Source organism: Carassius carassius, chromosome 12 (genome assembly GCF_963082965.1).
Source record: "Carassius carassius chromosome 12, fCarCar2.1, whole genome shotgun sequence".
Classification (NCBI taxonomy): Eukaryota; Metazoa; Chordata; class Actinopteri; order Cypriniformes; family Cyprinidae; genus Carassius; species Carassius carassius.
The window spans coordinates 15,863,081-15,890,893 of NC_081766.1; the positions used below are offsets into that span (position 1 = coordinate 15,863,081).

Below are 27,813 nucleotides of genomic sequence, written 5' to 3' on the forward strand. Positions count from 1 at the left end.
CTGTATCAATTTTAAAGGTTACTACCACATTATTTACAGGTAAGCCTACAGTCCATGTATCAACATTATCTTCCTTATCCACTGCTCCTAGGAAGTATGTCTGTCCAGGCTGTTCGCTTGTGACTTCTCTCACTGCTTTAGAATGACATTTACGCTCCCAATGTCCTCTTTTGTGACACTTATTACACTTGCTTTTTAATGCAGGACAATGCCTTTCATCAGAATGTTGTGGCTTACCGCACCTCCCACACTCCTCTTTTGTGTTGGGTCCATGGCTGTTGTTCTCACGTCGCTGAAACTTTTTCCTATACTGTCCAACCTTCCCTTTGACAGCATTTACATTGTCCAGCTGAGCGTCTGGTCGATTGGTTTGAAGATTAACCTGCCGCGTTATTGCCTCTGTCTGACGCACACTTTCAATCACTTGAGTCAGCGTCAGGTCTGCTTTGAGCTGGAACTGGTGTGAAAGTTCCTTGTCTGCTATTCCCACCACAAGACGATCCCTTATGTGTTCATCTCTTGTAGTCCCGAATTGACAGTGCTCTGCTAACTCATATAATGTCCTAATGTACATTTCTGCCGTTTCTCCGGATTGCTGACTCCGTTGGTAGAAACATGCGCGCTCGTGTATGATGTTGCGTCGTGGAATAAAGTAGTCGTCAAATTTTTTTATGACCACTTCAAATTTCTTCTTGTCATCTTCCTCTGCAAACTCAAATGAACTGAATATCTTTTCAGCTTCACTGCCCATCGCGTAGATCAGCGAACTTACTTGAGTCTCGCCATCATCTTTGTTTAACTTTGTGGCTAACCGATAGCGGCAAAATCTCTGTTTCCACTCTGGCCATTCGGTTGGGCTCTCAAACTTAAACTCGCTCGGTGGGCTAAACTTCTCCATGTCTTCTATAAGGGTACCGACACACAGCTTATTCTGATACCATGTAACGTCTGTATATATCCTTAACAGGCATCTATTAATACTTTAAAGACGATCACTCGTGAGTTCTCTCTGTGTTCGGTTTATTAGCTTTTCAGCATGAACAACAACTGAAACAAACTGTCTCTCTTCTTCAGCTCTGTATATTCACTCTAGATCATTACCAGTCCAACAATGACACCTCTTGGTCATTACCTGTCATTACATGACCTTGCTTTGCTCAGAGGAGAACATCATTGAACCTCAGTCAGTGCAGTTCCTTGTACAACATGGATTTGACTTCAACAAACAATATGCTGAAGGCATTGCTTATTATAAGGGTAATGATTAAGTAAGTATGATTGAACCTATTCAAAAAATATTGAAACTTTTTTTTTTTAATCAAGAACTTTAAAATTTGGAAACTTAAGTGTGTTTTGTGCTTGTTTTAGGGAGGTGATGCCCATGGGGTAAACATGCGCTCTTTTGTAGAACTGCTCAGGGCCAACAAGCCTTTAGTGGTCCATAATGGTCTGATAGACATGGTCTTCCTGTACCAGTGCTTCTATGCCCATCTACCTGAGGGACTGGGCATCTTCATTGCCGATCTGTCCTAGATTTTTCCCTTAGGCATCTATGACACTAAGTATGCAACAGAGTATGAGCTGAGGTTTACAGCCTCATACCTGGAATATGCCTATAAGAAGTGGTATGTGTAATATCTCTTATGTCAAAAGTACAACAAAGTGTACATGTCTGTTCAGTACTTCAAATGTAAGGTATTTTCTTTGTCCTCCACAGTAAGCTGGGAAATAGCAAAGCCATCGCAGGAGGTGGCAATGGGAGTCATGTGTTCATAGAGTTTTATAAATATACAAGCAACATGCAGAGCTACATAGACTACAGGCCCTGCTTGGATTACCAGAATCAGCATGATGCCCTCAACATCTGTGTTCAGTTCTCTGTGAGTTCCTCAACTATACACTACTACTGTTCAGAAATCAAAACCAAGACATGCAGTTCCCCATTGTGGACCAGGCAGTGCCCATATCTGAACCAGCACTCCCTGAACATCAGGAGAAGACAGTGAGTTCTGAGCCAACAGATGCTGCGCATGTGTTTGAACCTGGGAAAACAGCCAGCAAGAATGGAAATGAGGAATCTCAGCCAGAAGCACCTTCTGAAGCTCCCGATAGACCAAAAGAGAAGAAAGTGGAAGGAGGAACTCACCGAGCAGGGTTTGATGCTTTCATGATGGGCTATATTTTTGCTTATGCCAGAAATCTGACAAAAAACTCAGAAGAACCCAGCACTGCTCCCCTCATCCCCGCATGTCTCAATAAACTTTTCCTCAGTGGCAAGTCTGTTCCTCTACATCTAGCTAACAGCACCTTCTCCAAGTCTTCAAAGGCTCATGTGCACAAGATGGACTATGTCTGGGGAAAAAGCTCTGCTGTAAAACCTTAGGGAACAGCATAGAAACCTTAGATTTTCAGATTTCAATATTTGTGTACACTTTTGTTCAAATAAAATCAAAGGTTTTTTTTATTTATTTTTTTTACTGTTTTCTGACCACGGCATGGTTGTTTTTCGTCTTCTGATTTTAAATCTAAACTTAGTATTCTTGACAGTTTGCTAGAGTAGACTAAGTAGATACTATGAAAGAGCCTTTAAATGCAAGGCTGATGATGGGTTGGGTTTACTACAATGGGAATAGGGAAAAAAAGGAACACCCCCTCTTGTCCGTATTTGGTTGAACTAGCTTTTGCTTAATTACAGTCTTTAGTCTGTTGGGATCTGTTTTTATGCTAACTTTGCAAATCTTATTTGCAGAACTGTATATGGTTAATGAACAAAAAGTACAAAAAGCATAGCCACAATAAAAATCAACAAGGCATTTTGAATTTATTTTAAACAAATGGGAATACATATGCATTTAAAGAATTAAAGTCATATAAATGGGGGAGGTGATCTGAAGTCCTGATCTGTCTCTTGTAGAAATATACATCTCTGATTCAGTTACAAATCTACAATCTAAAAGTGTTGAGAAAACAGTCAGGACTGAAAAAGCAGAAAAATAGAGAGAATAAACTAGCGAGAAATAACCATTTTCAACATGTACAGAAATCTCTATTCATCAGATTGTATAAACAGTAACACAGTTCAAACAGTTCACAGACATGAAGACATAGTAAAATTACTTTTTCTCCTTATAAATATCAAAATAAATCTCTCTATAAAACGATCAGGCCTTGGTTAAATTTATTGCATAGAAATGTAGTGACAAATATATAAAAAAAAAAAAGTTCAAAGCATTTAACTTATTTCAAGTGCAATTATAGATTAAGTAGATACAGACATGGGTTTTTTTTTTTTTTTGAAGACCTGAGAGGTCAGAGTGAATATGATCTTGGTTTTGAAATTACCATGGCACACACCGTTAGAATAGGATCAAAACAGGACCTTTTTAAGATGTGAGATGACATGGAATGATTTTTTAGGCCCATGCAGTGCAAAAAAATTAAATAAAAAATACACTCGATCACCTTCCTCCAAGATTTGTTCTTCGTTAACTTCTGAAAAATAAAAATAAATAAAATCATGTAGAAATGGCCAAAGCTGCTCACCTGAATAAGCACTAGATACTGTTTGTGGACAAAAAACAACAACAAAAACAGCATTTGTGGTATGTGCAACCAATAGCATGTAATATAAAGAAAAAAAAACATCACAGAATGCATCTCATCATTAGATCTGTGTGAGGTGACGTCCACTGTATCTCCCACTGTTGGAGTTCTTCATAGTGTGATGGACCGGATCAGTGTTGCACACCTTTTTCTTTTGTTCAATCCAAGCCACCCTTTTAGCTTAAGTTACAAGGGTTTACTTTCCCTCAAAGAAAAAAAATATATATACACAATCATTATTAAATATTTAATGAATATAATCTTTTGCGTGGCATTTGATCAATTCAAACTTGAGTAAGTGTCCTCAACCATCTAGATATCACATCTGGAGATGCGTTCTCCTGAAGATTGAGCTTTGCAGGCTGTGAGGACTATCGGACAGAGTTCCTGTGGCTCCACAGACATGCTCAGCGTGAGTGAGTTCTTGTTGGAGATCATCAAGCCATCCTGGTCTTCAGCCTTCATGTCCTTGCATAAGCCGCCGAGGCTTCCGTTCTGTATCTGGCTGAGGATTGTGTCTCTATCGTCTGCAGGGCTTCCTCTGCTGCTGGAGCAGTCCATGGCCTTCTCCGCTTCTCCTCCCTCAGAGGGTACCAGAGATGACCAATCCTCAGCCGCTCCCACTTCCTCCTGTCTTTCAGCTCGCAGCATGTATGGAGGGATCTCGGTAACAGTGTACTTCTTAGCCCAGCTGCTCAATGCTTTTTGCTTGCTTTCACCACCGGGCTGTCCGGCCTCGTTCTTGGACGTGAGGTGCGATGGGAATAAGACATCCGAGTGGGGCAGCAGGGGTGAGACGGGAAGCGAGTAGCACTGCCGACCGGGCAGCTGCCAGGTCTCTGGCCAGGATGGGAAGCAGTTGTTGCCGGAGGCTCCTGTGCTGGTGTTGGGGTGAGGCTGGTATGAGCTTTGACTGCCGTGAGGCGAGTGCAAATCAAACATGAGTGAGAAGACCGACTTGCTGGGCATGTCGTAAAACTTGATCTTGCCACCTTTTAAGTCCTCTCTGGCACTGAAAGGGTTGACCTTCGGTTGCCCGTGTATGAAGCCTCTAGGTCCTGGGTTGTAGTAGGGGTCCTGGACGTTCACTTTACGGGGGGGCTTACGAGAGAAAATGTCAGACTGGCTTCGGGAAAGCCAGATGTTGCGATGTGGAGGGGGGGACTTGGGTGGAATCTTGTCATCCGGAGTATTTAACCTCTTTATATCCTTTTCACCTGGACCTAGAACAACAATAAGAGAGACGTTAGACAAATTAATAAGATAATATTATCTGAATAAATTAATTCTATTTATACTAATACATTTTACCATTTCAACTCAATATAAATTAACATTCACCTTCACTACCATTCCAAAGTTTGAGGTAAGTATTTTATTTATTTTCTATTAAAATTATTTTATTCAGCAAGGATGTATTAAATTGATCAACAGGGACATTTAAAATTTTACAAAAGATTTAAGTGCGTATAAATGCTGTTCTTTTACATTTTGTGTTCTAAGAATTCTGAAAATAGTAAAAATGTTTTCCACAAAAATATGAAAAAGCACAACTGTTTTCGACACTGATAATAATAAGACATGTTTCTTGAGCAGCAAATTATCATATGAGAATTATTTCTGAAAAATCATGTGACAATGAAGACTGGAGTTGCTGAAAATGCAGCTTTGCCATCACATGAATAAATTATACTAAAATATATTAAAATAAAGTTATTTTAATTGTAATGACATGAAAAAAATAAATAAAACAATCCATTTTATATTAAAAAATACTGTAAGAATAGATGTTCATCTTAAGTAAGTGTATGATCATACCACATGAATTAGCTAATGTACTGATATTTATTCATTAACTTGAAAAGTGTAAACACAGTACAGCACTGAAGAAGTGTAAAAACATTGCTGTGTTAGTCTGAGCATATTGACCAGAGCCTGATATAACAATACTGGCTCAACCAATGGAGTAAGTTTAAAGTGTAGCTAACTATTTGTTGAGCAATGGCAGACGCAAGGAATGTTCCGAAACCCTGTTTAAAAACAATATTTTTGCTAGTCACCAAATAGAAGACACACTTGAGCATGAAATAATAATCTTGAACAGCAGGGGGTGACAATCACTAATGTTCATTTGATTACGTGGAAGGCAAAGAGCTTAATCATGTTTAACATCAAAACTCTTTGGTTATTTCCGCGTGGCATGCTAACGGTGTAATCAGATTTAATTATCTGTGCTAAGCTAAGCTAAAAGGGCTAACGCCAGACCCGGAGATCAGCTGAATGGATCGAAAAACAGTAAAACTCAACTGTTTAACTCTGAGGGAGTTGGAAAATGAGCCTATTTTCAAAAAAGTGGAGTGTTCCTTTAAAGGGATACTCCACCCCAAAATTATTATTTTTTGTCATTAAACAATTTACTCTCATGTCGTTCCAAACCTGTAAAAGCTTTGTTCATCACATCACAATTTAAGATGTTTTGGATGAAAACTGGGAGGCTTGAGACTGACCCATAAACTGCCAAGTAATGCTTTGAAGTGATGAGAAAACAGTGCATCCTTGTGGCACAGCTGACACAGAAAAGTATACGCAGCCTGTGTAACCGTGATGTGGGGAGAGACAGAGAAGACGAATTGTTGAATAAAGTCGTTATTTTTGTTTTCTTCACTAACAAAAAGTATTCTCTTTGCAGTTGTAATGTCTCCAATCCTGTTCGTTTTCCAGATTCCTTGCACTTAGAAGTCATTGGCCTCGTGGTATTACATGGAAAGAGAGTGCTGGATGATATGAGCAAAGCCTCAGGGGGTGACAGGATGTACTAGCTCTCCGTCAAAACAACTCGCATAAAAGATGTGTTCAAAGCACACCAAAGCTTTTGGGTTAGTGCCAGAAATAGTGAATGAAATGTTATGCCATGGACACCTGTAGTTTTCATGATCACATTGACAGTTTGCAGGTTAGACAAATCAATACTGGGAGTGAAATAACTGTGTGAATAAACACACACCTTTGGGCAAGGGCTTTTTCTCCACCTCTCCGGTGGTTAGTAGCATCCTCTCCCTCTCAGAGTCATCATCTTTAAGCTTTTTCTGGATGTCTTCCAGTCTCTTTACTGTATCTGGGAACGAGGGCCTGAGCTTTGGATCCATCTGGGATATAAGTGGAGACAACAAGAACATAAAAACACATCAGCATGGTATTATTCATTAGGAAACTATAACAATATAACTATTAAACAAAAATATAGTATATGTTAATAATATAGTTAGGATCAATTACTTGGTGCTTTCTCAAAGTATTACAAGAGTCACTAATGGATTGGAAAATAGAAACTCACATTGCAACAGTTGAAGGCAAGCTGCAGGAAGTCTGGGGGACAATCTCCAACCATGTGCTGGAAGGCATGGTAATCCAGGCCAAAGTTCTGCAAGGAGCAAATGTGGGGGTAAATGTCATACTCAAGACAAAGAGGCTTTAATGACTAGCACAACAAGTGATGTCGTTACAAAGTTGATCTCCAATTAAAAATGACTGCTCACTTCAGTGCGTGGTAGGTAGTCAGGGTCAGCCTGTATCCTTGCAATTATCTCACACAAAATAATGCCGTACGAAAAGACATCAGCCTAGAAATTAATACAGAGAAATTATAATGCGTTCTGAAAGATGCTGGCAAGAAACAATCCTTGTGATAGTGCGGACTGCAACTGAGAATCCAACCTTTTCATTATACGGCTCGTTTCTCAACACTTCTGGAGCCATCCAGAATGGGGATCCCACCACGGAGAGCTTTTCCCCCTCAAAACTGAACACAGAATAATGGTCAAAAGACTGCCATGTCAAAATGCTTTCACACATTATAGAAATACAGGCACTTAAGCCCTTACAATGACTAAATGGCACCTGAAAGTTCATCTGAGGCAGCTGTACTTTGAAAAGGGAAGTCTTTGAACAATGTGTTAAATAGGGAACGGGTGACCAGTAGATCAACAACACAACTTCTCAAGTAGCTTTGTCTGATTTTCCCCCTTTTTTAAGTTTCAATGTTTTTAGTGGGAGTGCTTTAAATAGAACATTGTCAGACCGTTATACACAACACTGTCTTGCACGTTTTGGCATTGGCATTCACCGCACATTAAAATGGAAAGTTGACCCCAAAAAATGTAACAATTAAACACAAATTTAAATAATTAAATCTCTTAATAATTAATTAATCTCTAATTAGACATCACAGTTGATAGATGATTTAGATGATAATTTAGATTTGAAATGTGACAACAAACCTCATTGTTTTTTGCCAAAACTCAAACTTGCTTACACGACATGCAGTAAAAACCTTGTTTTCTCACATCATGAAAGCATGATGAAAGCTTATTTTTGATGTGCTCTAAATGTCTAAATTAAATCCTTGAATCATATAAAGTGTCCTTCAGAAGACTTGTATTAAACCTCTCCATTCATGCGGATTACTTTTACAATTACTTCATTTTTAGCCAAAATAGCCAAAGTTTTGGTTGAAAGGATATTAAATGGAGGAACAGAAATTATATTACAAATATTTCAGTGGACTGTTTCATTCATTTTGTTTGGAAAATGTATGTAAGTGTTATAGGTTTGGAACAACATAAGGGTGAATAATTTATGACAATTTTTATTTTTGGGTGAACTGACCCTTTAAAACGTACAAAAGGATTTATAGGTTAAAAATAAAGCAAATCCTGCAGTTGGCTCTATTCTGTCATGCTCAGTCTAGCTGCTTTTAAAAGCACATGTTATTCAAGCATTAACAAAAAATGAGTCCAATTGGGGTCCGGTGAACCTGAAATCAGGGCTTTCAGTTTACAGAGATTACTTGACTAGTTGTTCAGGTAAACAAATCGACTATTCGTTTTTATTGAAAATATGTAGTATTGCACTAGTAGTGAGAAGGTCATGAGAGAGAAAGGGTCTTGAGCTGCTCTGGTATTATTAGCGCTCCTAAAAGTTGACTTTGGACGGTATGTTCCTTCCAAAACAGATAGCACCACCCCCTGCCAGTACAGTTTGCATCTCACCATTGCTTCCTTTCAGATTAGCAAAACAGAAGGATGCCCACTCTGCTGTTGTTATAATCAGCACATTGCGAAATAAGTGCATGTTTTACTTGTTTTGCAAGTCTCCATGTTGCCCGTTACTCACTCATGACTGGGGATTTTCTCAGCAAGGCCAAAGTCTCCAACGATCGCAGTGAATCCATTATCATCAAACTTGATCAGGCAGTTCTGAGAGAACATCAAAAGAAACAGTAACTAGAAGAACATATTGCTCCTCCCACAGGATACTTTACACTTGAGATTCAGTCAATTAGAATCACTTAAACAGAAAGTAATGATGTAGTGAAAAAAGCCATGGGGTGATTCCCACAGCGTATAATTATGGGAAGTCCCAGAAGTGCTTAGGAGAGAACGCAACAGCTGGAGGTAAAGACAGCATGTCAGCGCATGGCACCTGCAAGAGCACTGTGAAGACTAAATCAAAAGCACCTGTTTCAGTGCTGACTGACATATTCTTCTTGTTTATAAAGTTACATCATTAACCCACAGGACAAGTGTTCCTTCAGTATATCCTGTAATTGACTACCTTCATAAAGCTAACAAAATCTAGAAATGTAATGATTATTTATGACATTACATACACTACCATTCATAAGTGTGGTGTCAGTAAGATTTTTAAAATAATTAATACTTTTATTCTGCAAAGAAGCATTAAATGTACCGAAAGTCATGTGAAATGTTACAAAAAAAAAATCTCTCAAATAAAAAAGCTAGTTATTTTTTTGATATCTTTTGAAATGGAAAACCCTGAAAAAAGATAGCATGACTTGTGTAAAAATATTAAGTAGCACAACTGTTTCTTGAGCACCAAATCAGCACATTAGAATGATTTCTGAAGGATCACGTGACACCGAAGATTGGAGTAATGATGCTGAAAATTTAGCTGTCAACACAGGAATAAATTACATTTTAAAATAGATTAAAATGTCACTATTGAATGCAATAAATAGGATGACAGTGTCCTGTACCTTGGAGGTGAGATCTCTGTGAAAAATGCCCTTGGAGTGTAGGTAACTGAGGCCCATGGCGATATCGGAGGCCATTTTGACCCGTGTGGCCCAGCTCAGGTATTGATTGCTTTCCAGCAGTTGTTCCAAGTTGCCACCATTAATATACTGAGAAAAAAAAGAGAGAAGACAAAAAAATAACTTTTATATCAATTTTCATTAATATGAAAGCTGAATAAATAAGCTTTCCATTGATGTATGATTTATTATGATCCGAAAATATTTGGCCAAGATACAACTATTTGAAAATCTGGAATCTGAGGGTGCAAAAATATCAAAATACTGAGAAAATCGCCTTTGAAGTTGTCCAAATTAATTCTAAGCAATGCATATTACCAATAAAAAAAAATTAAGTTTCTATATATTTACGGTAGGAAATTTACTAAATATCTTCATGGAACATGATCTTTACTTAATATCTTAATGATTTTTGGCATAAAAGAAAAATAGATAATTTTGACTCATACAATGTTTTTTTGGCTATTGTTAAAAATATACCCCAGACTGGTTTTGTGGTCCAGGGTCACATATCATGCAACAGATTTCACTGTCTCCATCTTTTTGAAGTTTAAAAATTGTCCATTTTGTTTTCAGGAGGGTACAATAGATAGGATGATGGGTTAAATTTGACCGGGTATGCAAAAAAACGCAATGCACACGACTCTGAATCTGATTAAATAATTATCTGATATGTACAACAATAATGTGCAATAATGAAATCTGTAGCAACATGGGGATTATAATTATTCAGATGGTCTTAGTACATTGTGTTTACAATACTGAAGTGAATCCAATCAGTTTCCTGTGGGTAAAAGTATTTCATGCCAACTCTCAAGTGGATTGGTTTTCAAGTCCCAAAAGCATGCAGATTAGCCGAGCCCAGCAAGAACCCTTTAAGTGCTTCTGTTTCACATTGTGAATTTGGATGACAGCACCATCTAATAATTAGGCAATTATTCTGCAAGAGACATATGAACTATTCTTTTGCAGTGCAGTGAATGGTTTGTGTGTGATTAACTTTAAAACAAGTCTAAAAGATTAGTTAATGTTGCACACATGCTACTAACTAGGAGCCTGATGCTTTCACCACAGGGCACTGGTCTCAACAGTGTCCTAACTTTGGGTTGCCTGAAATGATCTGTGCTGACAGATAAAGGGCTCCACATTTAGCTAACAAAATTAGCCATGGCTGACTAATCACAGGGGGATCTTAGTATGCAGTAAGCACGGCGAGATATCAACAGGCAGACAAGACGGCTGAGTCAAAATGACAGCATCTCTACTACTAGCTACTCCTTGGCCCCTTATCCATTTTAATGGCTCCTACCCTATAATCAGAGTGAATAAAATAACAAAATAGGGTTGTGTATTTGTAGTCTTTATGGACTCAGTATCACATTTACAGGCAAAAGTAAAATCTTGAGGTACAGCACTCTCTAGTTACTCTCTCAAAATTTGCGGTCCATGGCATAACATTGAGATCAACATTTATAAAAAAAACACCAGCAAAGCATCTAATTATCTGAATTCCCTGGAACTTCAAGTTGACAAAATGAAAACTTAGCCCTGTCCCAACTGGCACACACAGCCCTTTCGTTCCTCAAATGAGTCAACACTTTCCTTCGTGGGATGTTGGCTTATAGTGCTCTGAAAGCTCGACAAAAATGTCAAGGACACATAGCAGCATAAAGCAAAAGCTAATTTTTCAGTTATCAATGCTATTTTAGAAATGAACAATTTGCAAGCAGCTGTAATTTATTCTGTAAGAAAAAGGTGTCTTATAATAGGTTACTCAAAGCAAATAGTATTTACAGTAGCTGGTCATGTGATCGCAACATGACCGCACCCATGAGATGACCCACTCAATGTAAAATATAACAGTTGCTAAGTTGCTATGACTGGATTCAACAGTTTTGCAGAAATACTAATTAGTTCTTTTGAGACCTTTACCAGGCTTTTTTTTTGTAAATGGTAAACAATCAGCTAAGCCAAATCTGGCTGGCAGTTCCGTCTAATCCTATTTGCCTCTCTTCTTACAGACCTGATCTCATGCCCAGCATCTATTCCAAACCCAGGTCAGGAAATCTTTCATTTGGAAGTGCTCTGCTTCTGATCTCTTTTGGCTTCATCTTTCAGTGGGTTAAAACTAATCCTACATCACACCATTTTGTCAGCGTTGACTATAGGATGTACTGCCAGACTGATTAAACAGAACAAAAAGGAATAGCCTAGGTTAGGTCTAAAGCTGTGTTTCTCCAGGTGATTAGGTGACTAATGTGCATGCCGATATAGAGCTAATCCACTTGGTGAATCAGTAACATTGAATGTGTTGGGTGCTAATGCAGGTTACAACAAAGGATTAAAACCTTCCTGCGGGGCTGATTTCAAAACCGTTGTGTGATGAGAGAGCTTACGTAATACACTGGCAACTCACTCACTGGCCTTTAATAAATGAAGTGTCTTTATGGGGAAAAACAGGACCAGGAATTCTTAATGGCATGAGCAACATAAGGCCTCAGTGGCTTCGAAAAATAGTATAATCCCTTAGCAGGCCAGTGATTACCACTGCACTAATACCTCTTTCTGTCAACATGCATCAAAAAAGCAGAGCAAAGGTCACAGGGCAATGTAAGAACAAGTGACCTTCAATGACTTAAAGGAGTAGTTCACTTTCAGAATGAAAATTCTGTCATTATTTACTCACCCTCTACTTGTTCCAAAACTGTATGAGTTTCTTTCTTCTGTTGAACACAAAAAAATGCTATTTTGAAATTTTTTAGTATTTGAACAGTTTATGGGCAGTATTTTTTTCCCTACTATGGAAGTTAATGGTGCCCATCAACTGTTCGGATACTAACATTTTTCAAAATATTTTCTATTGTGATAACAGAAGAAGGAAACTCAGGTTTGGAACAAGAAGAGGATGTGTAAATGAAAGAGAACCATTCATTTAAAGATGCAGTATGTAATACTGACAGCTAGCAGTTAAAATGGGTACTGCAATCCAAATTCAAAATGTGGTTTCTCCCGCCCTTTCCTCCCATAGACTTAAAAAAAAAGATGGACGACGTGTCTCCACTTCCTTCCACTATAGAAAAATAAAGCCAAAGCATCTGAGTATGGCCTGTGCCATCTGGAGTAAATTACGCCATTTGCAGCAGAGTCTGCGTGGCAGAGATTGTTGAGTGTGTTGTGAGGTGGAGCTGTGGTATCAAACTCCCATAGACCAAATCAACCATAACACGGCCCATTTTTATAGCATTAAAATACTAGCTAAAATTGAACTTATCACAAAAATGAACAACTGAACAGATAGAAGCATGATAACATCTACCTTAAATGACCAAAACCATCTTTCAGAAAGTTGTATTGGAAGTGTAATTAATTTTTGTTTGTTTTGACTCGAGTCCCATTTGTTTACATGGAGAGGGCGGGGTTTATGACCTGTACTGCAGCCAGCAACCAGGGGGCGATCAAAGAGCCCACAGCTTCACTTTTCAGAACGCGTGAGGGACACCCACTTTTTCCTCAGTCACGATGCTATAGCGAGTGGTCAGATTGAAGACACGCAACAAGAAGGAGCGCAACTGACAATGGTAGGCGTAGAAAATGAGTAGAAAAGTTGATGAGTTGATTTATCTTTGCTTTAATATGCCTCTGGTCTTAGAGCTTTTTAGATTGATGGTGAGGCTTTTTAGGTCAGGTAGAATCTGAGATCTGTGACCCAGTTTGTTTGCTCACTTCCATGGCTGCGATACGCTGTTTTCCGTTCTCTGGCAAAGTGGGATGTTTTAAATACTACTGGAAAAACTGGCAGTGGGCGGAAACAGACCAAAACAAAAACAGACCTTCTGACACAGAATGTGAACTGTAGAACTCATGTCAGATATCTAGAACATTACAAACTAGTACATTACAGTAGTGTTTACCAGACTTTTTGTGGTGAACTTCTGTCTTGTGAAAACTAAACTAACTAAACTTCCTCCAAGACCTGGGGCCTGTACCATGATGGTAGCTGAACAAATTCGGAGTTACAGGATTAGATTTGAGTTGACAAAACCAAACCTCTCCAATCCGGCTTTGTTGGTACCATTAGGGGCGGACTGGCCATCGGGAGCACCGGGACATTTCCCGGTGGCCTGACGGTCATTCTGGCCTGCCAGCTGCCACTGTGCAGTCGATCAGGCTGACGAGCAATAGGCTGGTATGCAACTGCGAATTAATTGACAGACTTATGAATCTACGAATCAGACGATCGCGGAGTGAAAATGACACCACCACATGACCAAACATCAGCGAAGCACTGTCTAATTGGCTATATCCAGAGGCAGGCTTTATCTTAGAAAATCACGCCAAAAAATGGAGCGTAAACGCAAATGAGGAGCAGAGACGGAACGTATATAAATGAGAAAAGCCCTGGCCACAGACGCAGCAAGTTGCTGCAAAATCCCAGCCATGTTCCCCAGTAAGGGAGCAGGTCGGTCAGAATTACATTTATATTTAGGGATGGGAGGGTTCACTGAAAAAAACGAACCGATCAGTTTAGCACACACGGTTCGACACGCGCTGGGACCGCTGTTCAACTTAAATCTGACAAAGCATCTGTAATATGGTTTACTATAAATAACACATAAAAACAAACAGGATTCAGCTAATATATCTTTCTGTTGATGGAAGCGCATTCTGGATTCCCAGACATTACAACATCAAAGATGAAAAAAAACCCTCTACAAATCATTCACTCTTGTTCAATACTAATACGAACACTGTATCAGTGCATTCTCTTAAAGTGGCAGTCTTTATATTAATCGAACAGCAACAGCAAAGAAATCACTCACTGCTCTTGATTAAAAAGCTTTTTTACTTTAATAAAGAATAATCTTTCATTTATAGTCCAAAATGCAATGCTGTTTTATATTTGATTACTTTAATTTCTGTACCTAAAAACTAATGCAAGACCTACCTAAAAAAAACCCTGAAAGTCAGTTTATTTTAATTTGTATCTTTACTCTATTGTATTTATTTGTGCTGTTGCTTGTAGTTAGAATATTCTTAATAATATGATAATGATAGATAGATAGATAGATAGATAGATAGATAGATAGATAGATAGATAGATAGATAGATAGATAGATAGATAGATAGATAGATAGATAGATAGATAGATAGATAGATAGATAGATAGATAGATAGATAGATAGATAGATAGATAGATAGATAGATAGAGATCAAACCAAAAGTTTGGAAACATTACTATTTTTAATGTTTTTGAAAGAAGTTTCTTCTGCTCATCAAGCCTGCATTTAGCCAGCTAATCTAGCTTCATGGTACAGGCCCCTGGAAAAGCCATGGGCATTTTTATAATTAATTATAAATTTTTCTAGTTATGCCTATCTCTAAAACATTTTATGACTACTCTATCTTTGAAAATGTTTGATATTTTAAAATCACAATAGAAGTTACACACAAACATTGATACCTACATTGCCTAAAATTCCTGAACATACAGGCTACTTCCAAAGCAACATGTGTAATTCAAGTACTAATATACACACACACACACACACACACACACACACTTCCTGCTTAACAAGTAAAACCCTCTTTCCTGTGAAATCAGTGTTCATCTTGAGCATAAGACTATATAGCAAAGTAACATTCATACAAGCATAACACACCCCCACAGTTTGAGATGGTGAAAATACAACATGCCTTTAGGGGACTGCCAGTGGGCTCTCTAATAGTATACTTCCCCTCGGGCCATTGCGAACAAAGACTGAACTGTTCAGTGTCACAGTTGATTCAGAGGGAAATGGCACAGATTTAGGAATCAAAAGGTGCCCTGCAAGCACTCTCAGGCCAATGTTTTCCAGTAGTGCAAGTATTATTCAAACATAAATTCAATACAATAGGTACAAAAGGCTATCTTATAAAAGTTATCTTCTGCTTATTTATTTTTTTTTTTTTTTTTCAAGCTAGAAGGAAGTCATGTTGCAATGTCATCACTGTTATAAAGAAGTTTTGTTTTGGGTACAGCTACTGAAGAAAAGTCAACTGTCTCACAGGAGATGTGTGGTGAATAAAACACATGATTCAGATGTGACTTACCTCTGTGAGAGCATGGAGCTGACCTTCCTGTACACACACCCCCATAAATCTACACCACAAAAACAAAAAAAGAAGAAAGGTTGATGTCAGTTTAATGTTCTGAATCAGCAGCAGTTAAGAGTTTGAGGAGATTTCTAGGACGTTGAAAAAAAAAGTGCAATGTGCAGTCAATGGCGTAAGTGCAAATTCAGCATTTATCAACTAGAATGAGCTGCTGCTGTCTACACCAGCGCTGACTTTCTCTGAGGCTGCTGTCCAATGGGCTCATTTTATGGTCTACGTTCATTTCTTGTGTCAAAAATGGCTTTTACAAATGACACCCTAAACTCAGACAGGTTTATGGTGCTGTGCTGCAACACAAGCTATAAAAAGTATACTGTCCCCAGTCAACTGGAGGGTGAAACTCTGATGTAAACAGGCACAATGGCACAGTAAAGGCAAGATTTCTGCTATAAATACAAATGTCTGCTTCATCTTTCAGGGATGGAAGATGTAGCAAAGAGTGCAAACAAGTGTAATTTTGTTAAAGAGAAGCAAAACAGTAAAACTGTACATTATAATAGTTACAACATTACAATATCTCTGTCAATTGCATTAAGAAATTAACACTTTTGTTCAGCAAGAGTACATGAAATTAATCAAAAGTGACAGTAAAATTGTTACAAAAGTTTTCCATTTCATATAAATGTTCTTCTTTTAAACTATTAATTCGAAGAAAATTTTTTAAGCAACATCTGCTTTCAACACTGGTAATTAGAAATGTTTCTTGAGCAACAAATCAGCATTCAAAAGATTTCTGAAGGATCACGTGACCCTGAAGACTGGAGTAATGGCTTCTGAAATGGCAGTGTGAGTCCCAGACGATATAGACATGCAGTAGCCTTTCACTAATTGGTTCTCAGCAATGACACAATATATCAAAGTGCCTCTGAATGGCCACCTCACACGAGTCATTAGTAAGGATAGAAATTTGTCTGTGTTTTCAAAGTTATGGCCCCATAAAGCCCAGGCCTGGCTTTTATTGCGGGTCTGTGTTGGGATTTCTTCAACAAAGCTCCCCTTAGCTTTCTCCTGTCTGCACTAGAGTCCCTCCACCCCCATTCAATAAGACGTAACAATGGTGCGATTGTAAACCACACACAGACCCTCTCACACTCCTTTATCCACTCACAGACTCACATTCTGCTCTACAAACAAGCCAAGTATCACAAAAATTGAAGCAGTACCAGACATATTTAACCAGTAAACCAAATGTGTACTGCAGCATTGTTTGAAAGACAACTGCTTTATTATTCTGGGTGGCATTTTATCACAAAAACACACTGATTCCAATATTAAAAATATAATAACAAATAAATAAAATAATAAAACAAACAGAAATAACAAAAAGATCCAATTTCCCAGATACGTGCCTTCTCAGTTGACAAAACTCACTAATTCTTCACAGAGCAAAAGTCGAGAATCAAGAAAACTGCTTTTTGATCTCAGTGAAATCTAAACTCAGGATGCCGTTTCACTCCATCTATTGTTAATGGATTTCTGTGGAACGTGGAGGAAGAGGTCATCTCTGCTTTTCAATTACAAAGGAGAGAAAGATTCACATTGAAAGCAACACTCCCACAGTTTCAAAGACTGCATTCATTTTGAGCCACTGGCAGTGCATAAAGCAAGGCACACTCCTTGTTCAAAGAGTACGAAACATAATATTAAGATACATCAGCCACTGCTTTATATGAATACTGCAGTCAAGTTTCTCTTTGAAAAACATGTTATTTCAATTTTCCCGTTTAGTTACAAGCTCCTTAAATGTACTTTTATTGGCATTAGCTCCTTCGTTTCTTGTTAACGTAAACCACAACTGCAAAAACCAGCTTCGTAAAGTAACTACACAGAGACACACGGCAGCAGAGAACTTGAAAGGAGACTGGTCTGGAATTTGCTATAAACTCTTCCTTGCACATTGAAGCCATGACCTAGCTCGGAGCCTTGGACTTTTTGCAATCCTGTTACACCTCTCAGCCCATCATTTGATATACTCTCTTTTTGGAATAAACCTTGCAAAAAGGCTGTCAGCACGATAATTTTAATCCAATCAAAAAATGCATTAATGCACTGTGACAATGGTGTGGTACTGAAACAAACCTGAGTATGTTGGGGTGAGAGAGTCTGTTCATGAGTTGAACTTCTCGCAGCATGTTGGCACGATTACTACTCAGCTTGTTCATCTTTAGGGCCATTACCTGGTCCGAAGCTTTGTGACGCACCTAAAACAAACAAAGAAAATGAGAAATGTTAATTTAGTCTTACTCTGAATTTAACCTAAACCATTCTGACAAAATGAAAAAATGTAAAGCCTTTGTTATACTTTCCGCGTGAGCAATCAGGACGTGTACACTGACAGCGCGATACGGACTACTTGTATTTATACTACCGAAATCATGCATGGGTGGTCCGCTCCGCGAATGTGTTCCATACATACGCAGTAGATTGGCTTAAACAGTAAACAAAACATGTGAACAAACAATTGACCTGGGTTATTGCACATCTGGCTTTATATAGTTTTATAGATGGATTGTACATGTTTGAGTAGCAACGGGCTTCTTCACACAGCCTGCGCATATGCAGTGGCCTACTGACCGCACGTACTTGTCCAAAAGTATAACACAGGCTTAAGAGGAACTCATTTATGCTTTGAATGTTCATTTTGAAAGGAATGCAAATACTGCAGCTTTTTGTTCAGTGCACCTCGGACCATTGCTTCTCACGTGCTACCATCTAAAAATGTCATCAAAGAAAGTGAAAGCCACGGCATCGGACCAACAATACTACTCAGAGTGGAAGTGCCATAGCAAATGAGATCTGAAAGAACAGTCATTATTAAAAATCGTTATTACACAGCCAATTATTTTTTAGCACATGGTGAAGAAAGAAAAGTGACAAACACTGCACAATGGACTTTTGGCTATGTACTGGGTTTCACAACATTTCTGAAATCTGCTTTGCAGATCAGTTTCCTAGTTTCTGCATTGTGCTTTCATCTCACTGACCAATAAAAAGACATTTAGAAAAAAAGATATCAACCACAGGATTTCCTCATGAGTACAAAAAAATTATAATCTTCTATGTCTGTAAAATGCTGACTTCCTCAAACTGTATGCAGTGTTGAAAAGACTCAACAAAATGAACTACTCAAAATTCTGTGCTAGGGAACCAACACAATGAAAACTGTGAATGTTGTATTTGTAACACATAGCAAAAAAAAATTTAGCATTTCCTTTTATTTTAAAAGCATGTTGGTGACCGTACTGCAACCAATCTCAGTCTGGGGAATCAGCATCCTAGGAAGAGCCCATTCCGTGTGCCCACCTACAGTGAGAGCCACCTGTCAGACATGGACCCAGCAGATGCCTCCGCTAAAGCACCCAATCTCTCAATCTGTTCTGCTATTTTCAAATCACAGCTTGCTGCACATGCAACAAATCCAGCGTCCTAGGAAAATGTTTTGGTTCCTCAAATGTAGATGGATTGCAGCATTGAGCAATATGATTATTTAGGGATTGACATATTGCTGTGGGGTTTTTAGATGTTTATTTGAGCCTGCCATATTGGTACAGATCGAAACTCATTTGTTCAAATAAACTAAAAAGAATTATTGAATTAGTTTCCCAGACAGGCTCTTTCAGACCCCCAGCACAGCTGGTATTTGGCTCATATGCAGACACCCCCTGCCTGCCATCCTAAAACCACTCACTCTGCTTTAAATCTCAGCAACCTGTGTGAAAATATTCTAAATGGACATATAACAAATCACTAACAAGCAATGCTCATCGATCTTAAGGGAAGCAGGTTCAGGGGTTCAAAACCATAGCTCAACAAGGGCTCCATAATAATTTATTTACACAGAAACAATAGTTGAAGTACTTTTTGATTTCAATTCACTGCACTTTTTATTTTCCAGTATATAAATAACTATGCAAACAATTAACTTTTGCCTTTTTTGTCCGAATCGTTTTAGCTTCACACACCTGAGGCAATACTAGTTTAACTGAAATAATTTTTTAATAATTTTTAATTAATTTTTTATTTATTATTTATTGAATTAATTTTTATTATTATTATTATTATTTAAACTGCAAAAAACTATTTGCATGCTCAATTTAAAGTTCACAAACGGCTTAAGAATTTGCATTTCAAACAAACTGCATAAAAAAACTTCCCTCACAGAAAATGTGCAAACATTTAGTGGTACAACGGAAAGGAAAATCTTTATAACTTATTTATCGTTAGGTTTTTTTTTCCTTACAGTGCAGAGTACATGGATATTATCAGCAGTAAAAAAAAAAAAAAAATTAATATATATATATATATATATATATATATATAAATAAAAAAAACCCTTGGTAACAGGTTTGTTTATCTGCTCTGACTGGCTTACAACAAATACAACACATTCTACAGTAGGTAACTCTATATGGACAGAATTAAAATAAGCCAATAGAGGCGTCGAAGTTGCAGGGTCTACAATTCTTGCATCTCTCCAGACACAGTTTGATCTAAAACTGGTTGAGCTCTGATCTCTAAATGACTTAATACCTGGCCTTAGAGGACAAACTTTGCCCATTTATGAAAAAAACACAATCTAAAATAAAACCTGATGCAGCACGTGCATGTACAGAGACGCTCTGCAGAGACCAATACTGCTTGTGACTGAAAGAGTTCACTGCTTGTAATGTGCCAGAGTTAGAGTCTACCCGGAGAAAACAGAAGGCAGGGGGGAGAGAATGAAAACTCAAGGCAGCCAGCTAGTAGTACCACGAGACTTTACAGATGTTTCTTCATCGACATACTCATCTCACATGTAAAAGAGCGAGTACAAAACACACTAGTTCACAACACAATGCGTGCATTAAAAGTAACAGCATACAACCACAGAAGTTCTCTTAAAGGCACGCTGACATTTGTGGCAGGAACAGTATTTAAGTGGCTGTTACATGCTATGATAAAGAAATTGATCTTGGTAATGGGCATCATCATGCACTGTTCTCCCAGGGCTTGTCTGACCGCCAAACTTCATTTAACTATTCACAGTGAATAGATTCTAAACTGTACTACTGATGCTCAGCATCATGTTAATCATCAGGAATGGCAACTATTTGACATGTCAGTGTTCACTGTCATGCTTGTTTCAATGAAAGATACCAGTCTGCTACATTAGTTTGAAGAACAGAGAGAAATCACAGATGAGGCACTGACTCTCACTCTGAAAGCTACTTTATGCATGTTACTGTAGAAAACAAAGGTTAAGGGACTAAACTAAATCTATCCTATAAAAGGTAATAGTATCTAAACAGGCTTTTTAATGGACTTTTAAATGACTTCATTTGACAGGATAAAGTGCGGAAAAACAGGAAACTATTGGGTAAGAGAGAAGGGTACGATATCAGTATATGAACTGATATCAGGAATGATATCAGGCCGCATTTAAACCTGTGTCACTGTCAGCCAATGGCAGGCATTGCTATGCAATACTTCAGGCCCAACAGTATCTAAATGGACTAAAAGCAGACAGATTTACTGCATTTTAACTTGGACACAAACCTGAATCTTTCAAAGTGTTAACTAAAATCTTTCATCTTCATTAACTTCTAACTTTGATATCATATCATACTGAAAGACTCACTCTCTTAAGCATATACCATCATTATGGTGATCTTTACTAGCCTATAGGCTACTATTCTTCCTTTGCACAAGTTAACTACATATTGTAATCAAATAGCAAGTACTGTAATATCATCACTTTTAAACCAACAACATTGAATTTTACATGCCAAAATATGCACACCTATCTGACATTAAAACCTAGATGACAATCATCAACTGAATCCTTTAGGACCTTTTCCACTAAATCTCCGTCTTTCTTTGAAAAAATGTTACACAACTCTCACCTCCTGGTGTGCAAAAACTGTAGGAGTCAGTGATGCGCGGGTTGATCCAAAATGAGCAGGTGCCTGCAGTCACCAGCGGTTACGAATCATCCAAAAATATTTTTAATGATATTCGGGTCGCAGCCGGTCGGGTCCCTTGAAATAAAGATGCCAATTAAACCTTTGTAATTTATATAGTACTATACACAATTTTGAAATATATAGGCCTACACTTTATTGGCTGAATAACTGGCGCGAATAGAGTGACAACCTGTCCCGCTTTACGTTGTACAGCAAATTTACCCTTTGTCCCGCCTCACACAAACTGAGCATCTGTCCCACTTTTTCATTCGACCCTGCCTAATAAATACACGGATACTTCCATAGGCGTACTGTTAACTTATGTCAAATAGTTCAGAGGAGAGAAATAAAAGCGTTAGTCAATAGGATGAGTCGTACATTAATCAAACTGTTGACGCGCGCGCTGTTCGGTCAGGTTAATGGCAACAAAAAAGAGAAGATGCACTTTTAATAGTGAATGGACCGCAGCATACCCTTGATTAAGACCTGTAGATGGTGAAGCAGAGAGAGCTTTTTTTCTGTGGGACATGGAGGAGAATACGACGTGAAGCGAAATGGTGCATGTGAGTACCACAGAAAAAAAGCACATCATCAAGAAACATGCAAATCAGTGCAATCGTTTTTCAATAAACCAAATGTCCCACAGGCTGACAAAGTTTGGGCAGCAGAAGTGATGAGCATTTATCATGCCGTACATGACTGCAGTAACAAGTTTGCCCCAGTCATTTTTCCAGATTCTGAAATAGCTAAGAAAAAAGCTGTAGAAACTTTGGGTGATATTTTGGGTCAGGTAGTGTCTTATTTTTTAGTCGGTGGGTTTAAAAAGAAATATAGGCAATATATTACAGAAAGCTTGAAATGTCTCCTTTTAAACTAAAATATTCAAACCAAAATAAATAGGCTACTCTCTGATGATGTAATCCATATGAAATGTGCATTTCTCTCTGGCGTTCATGGTGAGTCCACATCGTCAACTTCATCTTAGCAGCGACACTGAAAACACCAGTTTATTACTAAACAATTAAATGTCTCCTTGCTAATTTAGACACATGAATAATCATTACTTTAACCGGTTCTTTGTGGCAAGCCTTATGTGCGCGGTCATAACGCTTATTATCCTGTAGGCTAAAGCCTATTTAAGTAATTATATTAATATAAAGGGGCGACGCATTTACTATTTTTAAAAAATGCGGGTCAGGAAGCGGGTCGGGTAAAATATTTAATTTTCATTTTTTTGCGGTCCGAGTTGCGGGCGGGTTAGTTGAAAACATCGGTCGGGTTGTTAATACATTGACCCGCGCATCACTGGTAGGAGTTATCAAACCGTTGAATCAGATAATCAATGTTTTCATGTTCCCTTACACTTTTAATGAAGAATTATCTCTGAACTCAACTCTGTGGGTGATTTGGTAAAACCAAGTGACTAATAACTGAAATCGAAATGACTTAGTCATCAATCCAGGCAATTTGATAATACCTAGAATATCAAAATCAACTGCAGGCGGCAGATCCTTTTCCTATTTGGCGCCCAAACTCTGGAATAACCTACCTAACATTGTTCGGGAGGCAGACACACTCTTGCAGTTTAAATCTAGATTAAAGACCCATCTCTTTAACCTGGCATACACATAACATACTAATATGCTTTTATTATCCAAATCCGTTAAAGGATTTTTAGGCTGCATTAATTAGGTAAACCGGAACCGGAAACACTTCCCATAACAACCTATGTACTTGCTACATCATTAGAAGAATGGCATCTACGCTAATATTTGTCTGTTTCTCTCTTGTTCCGAGGTCACCGTGGCCACCAGATCCAGTCTGTGTCCAGATCAGAGGGTCACTGCAGTCACCCGGATCCAGTACGTATCCAGACCAGATGCTGGATCAGCACCTAGAAAGGACCTCTACATCCCTGAAAGACAGCGGAGACCAGGACAACTAGAGCCCCAGATACAGATCCCCTGTAAAGACCTTGTCTCAGAGGAGCACCAGGACAAGACCACAGGAAACAGATGATTCTTCTGCACAATCTGACTTTGCTGCAGTCTGGAATTGAACTACTGGTTTCGTCTGGTCAGAGGAGAACTGGCCCCCCAACTGAGCCTGGTTTCTCCCAAGGTTTTTTTTCTCCATTCTGTCACCGATGGAGTTTCGGTTCCTTGCCGCTGTCGCCTCTGGCTTGCTTAGTTGGGGACACTTCATCTACAGCGATATCGTTGACTTGATTGCAAATAAATGCACAGACACTATTTAACTGAACAGAGATGACATAACTGAATCCAATGATGAACTGCCTTTAACTATCATTTTTGCATTATTGAAACTGTTTTCCTAATGAATGTTGTTCAGTTGCTTTGACGCAATGTATTTTGTTTAAAGCGCTATATAAATAAAGGTGACATTGACATTGACATCACACAACCATCTTACCTTGTAGACCTCTGAAAAAAACCCAGAGCCAATCCACTCGCAGATGAAGTCATCAAGTCGGGTCAGGCAAGAAAAGGCACTGATGAGGGCCCGGTAAGATGAGGGACACACTCTGTCCAGCGGTGCCGGACCGGTTTCTGCTCCTCCTCCACCACAATCCAGGTCCTCCAGCCAATCTGACCGCATGGGGAACCCAGCAATGGAGTTGCGTTTGCTCCGCTCCATTGCTACTGGTGCACAACTAATCTGGTAGCGTATCAATAACCGGTTCACATTTTTGACTGTCCTTGCTAGACCTACAAAGGAATAAACAGATAAATGGATAAGTAAAACATTGTTAACAATACCATGTCCTATTATAATTCCCATTTTACAATAACTGAACATCTGTATTGCTTCTATTTGAGTGAACAACAATGAAGGAAAAACAAAAATAAATGGTAGACTTTAAAAAGTTGATTATGAAAATGGATGTTCTTGATCCAAGTTCCAGAAAATATCCTATTCCTATTTAAAAAAATAAAAAATATACAGAAGTAGAAAAATATTTAATAGGGAATAAAGACTCAATCCATGCCAACTTTAATTGAGAATAAAAACACTGTTTAGACATTTTCTTTAATAGCTTTTAAATCCTTGAAAGAAAATCTAAAAAAACACTTTTTGATGTAGTAACCATTATCAACTATACTTTTGATTTTAATTTGATTATTTAGCACTTTTTGCCCAATTGTTTAAGACAAAATTAAGCAAAACATGTGGAAATAGGGTTGGGGTAGTAAACACACCTGCCAAGTGATTAAATTTTACATTTCTTACAGTATCCAAACAAACAATACCCAATGGTATGAAAATAAATCTAGACTATATTTTCTGAAAATGAAGACAGAATCAAACCATTCACACTCATTTCCCCTCAGTCATTAGAAAAATAACTAAACGAGAAAAACGAAACAGGACGGATACAGGATAAACTGTCTCCTGCAACATTCCAGTTGTAAGCTTAGGAATGAAATAGGGAAATAAATAAACACAAAACTCAGCCAGGATCTAAACACTGCCTCCCACTTACATTTGAGTGCCACACACCCCAGTAAAAAGCCACTTTAAAAGGATCAAACATTCAGGCCTAAAGATGATGATACATAGGGCAACTTTTTAAGATATGTTGCTGGGCAATGTCGCGTCAACGAGTAACCAGGTGAGACACAGGGCCCACAACCCATCTAAAGTATCCAGATGCCTATGTGTTGCCTTTTCTTAATGGGGAAAGTGCCCTAGCAACATTGCTCATAAAAGCTGCCCCATGTATCATCACCTTTAGGCTGCTCAACAGCTGGTTCTACTCACTCACTACAGTGTGATGAATCAACTCAGTCCATTTCTGTAGACCCCGCCCCCCCACCCCATCCTCCCTTGTAATGAAGGAGCCAATCATATGTCTAACCTTCAATAACAGTTAAGGTGGACTGTCCCTGTATTTTTATTTCTATAAACATACAATAAATTATGTGATTTACAGTAGAAAGCTAGGGGATTTAGAGAGTGTAAGAATGGTAGGACTACTGTTTAAGGTCATGATTCCAGTGGCAACATTCCATAGAGCTCATTTCAAGCTTGACCCTCAGCTGGGACAGCCTTAAGGCCAGCCAACATTCAATGCTCAGCTTACTGCATGATTGCACCCACATACAAATCACTATTTTCCCAAAATAACACGCTCCGCCTGGAAATAAGCATGTCACGTAGGGTCAAAAATTATGCACTGGGTTACTACAAAGGGGTTTCACGAAAACATCAACAAAAAGAAAGCTGACTGCAAACATTACACAATAAGACCTTATTCTGATCTAGCAGCATTACTCTCATTTTTAACTGATATCTCATGATCACTAGCAACCAAAAAGACAAAAATTCCAAAAGAGGTTGTAATGCCTTCACATTCTACAGGTCATTCACAGGTATTTTAAATCAGGTGATTAGACATTGCAACCCCATTTACTCATTGATGAGGTGAACAAACAGTATGTCGGGCATTTCAAAGATTAGAAATAAGAACTTGAACATCTTGTACAGATTTTTCAGCTCATACCACACATTTTTTTTGCATGCATGCTTTTAACATACTTTACAGTAGGGCTGTGTTTATCATGAATCTGCTTAACACTTAAAATCTAGACTCAAATAGGCCTATTAATGACCACAGTTTACAAGGTTAAAGACATAATGCACTTATATAAAATTACAATAACCATTTATTTAAAAGTGAACTATGCAATTGATTTTGTTTAATGTAAACTAACCCTTCCTCATTTTTTATTGCCAGGAACAAATACTTGAATAAAACTATGGTAACGGTTCCTAGCGATCCATTATGCAATTGCAGACAGCTTTGCACGCTAATTGTGAGTATATGATAAACTAGTCATGCTGATGTGTGTGTGTGTGTGTGTATTTTTAACACTGTTTGCTTAGTTACTAGGGAAGACAGCACAAAGCGGCCGCGAAAAACATATCGGAAGTGCAAGTGTTGCAATCGGAGATCGCATGATTGATGCTGACCGAAAGTGAACTCGGTTAAACAATAAGCGCCTGCATACCGCAGAGAACAGTGATCAGGTGCAACTGCATGCTGTCATTAAACTGTTACACATAATGTTAGGTGGACACCAAAGCGCACTTTATTGATTGACACATGCGCCTGGTTCTCAAGTTGAACGCACTTTAAAACGAAAAAGAAAACACCTTATCATACACAAAGTTCAGTGTCTTACCTGCTCATCAGGCTTGAAAGTGAAGCACATATATTCTGGCGGTCGAAATGCCTCACTTAGTCCCATTGCATTTTGCAAGAGCAGACGAGGGCCATATACTACAATCCATATATTTTCATGCAGATATTACTGCTTGTGTTGACCAAGCGTCGGCTATATTTGAACTCCAATACGAATTAAATAACACAATCACCGTGTGCGCTTCTTAAAACTTAATTTACCGAGACTATCCCAAACTTTCCGGTAGAAACCCAATTTTAACAAACACAAGTAGACAACTGCGTATGTTTTGTCGCGCTGTCCACAAACACGAAGCGGTCACCACAAAATAAATAACGCGCGAGCTCTTTCCAGAGAGTTCTTTCTATATCACGAAAGGCCTTTCGCTCGGTTTCTATTTCCCGAACTAAATTAACAAGCAGTGGATCCCCAAAGACGTTATTCCCTTTAGGGTGAGTGAAAATACAATAAAGTAAATTCAAGAGACAACCACTTCCATAACAGTTGCCTCTCCCCACGGACCAAACTTACGTTTCCATTTGATGGAGATAGACGTCTACGTCAGCCATAGAGATAAAAGAGACTCCTTAAACGGTACTGTTTTGAACCAATCACCGGGAAGCAGACTGCACTGTGGGCGGGTATTGTGATTGATTGACTTGATCTTGCTCGAATCAAAAATGTTTCCTCAAGGAACAGCTGTCCAATGACAAGCTTGCTTGAATGGCATATTAAAATACATCAACAAAGATAGATTCACAATAATAAAAAGTTATAAGGCCGTTTTCTAAACGTC

General features: G+C 38.4%; 2 protein-coding genes across 3 annotated transcripts; one reads left to right on the top strand and one right to left on the bottom strand.

Annotated features, from left to right (window-relative positions):
* Positions 1-1,930: 1,930 nt before the first annotated feature.
* LOC132155418 (target of EGR1 protein 1-like) lies at positions 1,931-2,589 on the top strand. The gene has a single exon (XM_059564268.1). The coding sequence runs from the start codon at positions 1,931-1,933 to the stop codon at positions 2,381-2,383; it is 453 nt and encodes a 150-aa protein (XP_059420251.1). The 3' UTR covers positions 2,384-2,589.
* Positions 2,590-2,796: 207 nt separating this feature from the next.
* On the bottom strand, positions 2,797-27,625 carry LOC132154914 (dual specificity testis-specific protein kinase 2-like). Of its 2 annotated transcripts, none has more exons than XM_059563639.1 (11): positions 27,549-27,625; positions 24,244-24,539; positions 17,948-18,069; positions 15,806-15,854; positions 9,659-9,805; positions 8,776-8,858; positions 7,318-7,402; positions 7,140-7,223; positions 6,938-7,024; positions 6,608-6,749; positions 2,797-4,826 (listed from the first exon to the last, which is right to left on the bottom strand). In XM_059563639.1, exons 2-11 carry the CDS (start codon positions 24,466-24,468, stop codon positions 3,916-3,918), a joined length of 1,935 nt encoding a protein of 644 aa, XP_059419622.1. In that variant the 5' UTR covers positions 24,469-24,539; positions 27,549-27,625; the 3' UTR covers positions 2,797-3,915. The 2 variants fall into 2 exon arrangements, with proteins under 2 accessions (XP_059419622.1, XP_059419621.1); XM_059563638.1 differs by lacking the exon at positions 27,549-27,625 and adding an exon at positions 27,018-27,542.
* Between the last annotated feature and the right edge of the window lie 188 nt (positions 27,626-27,813).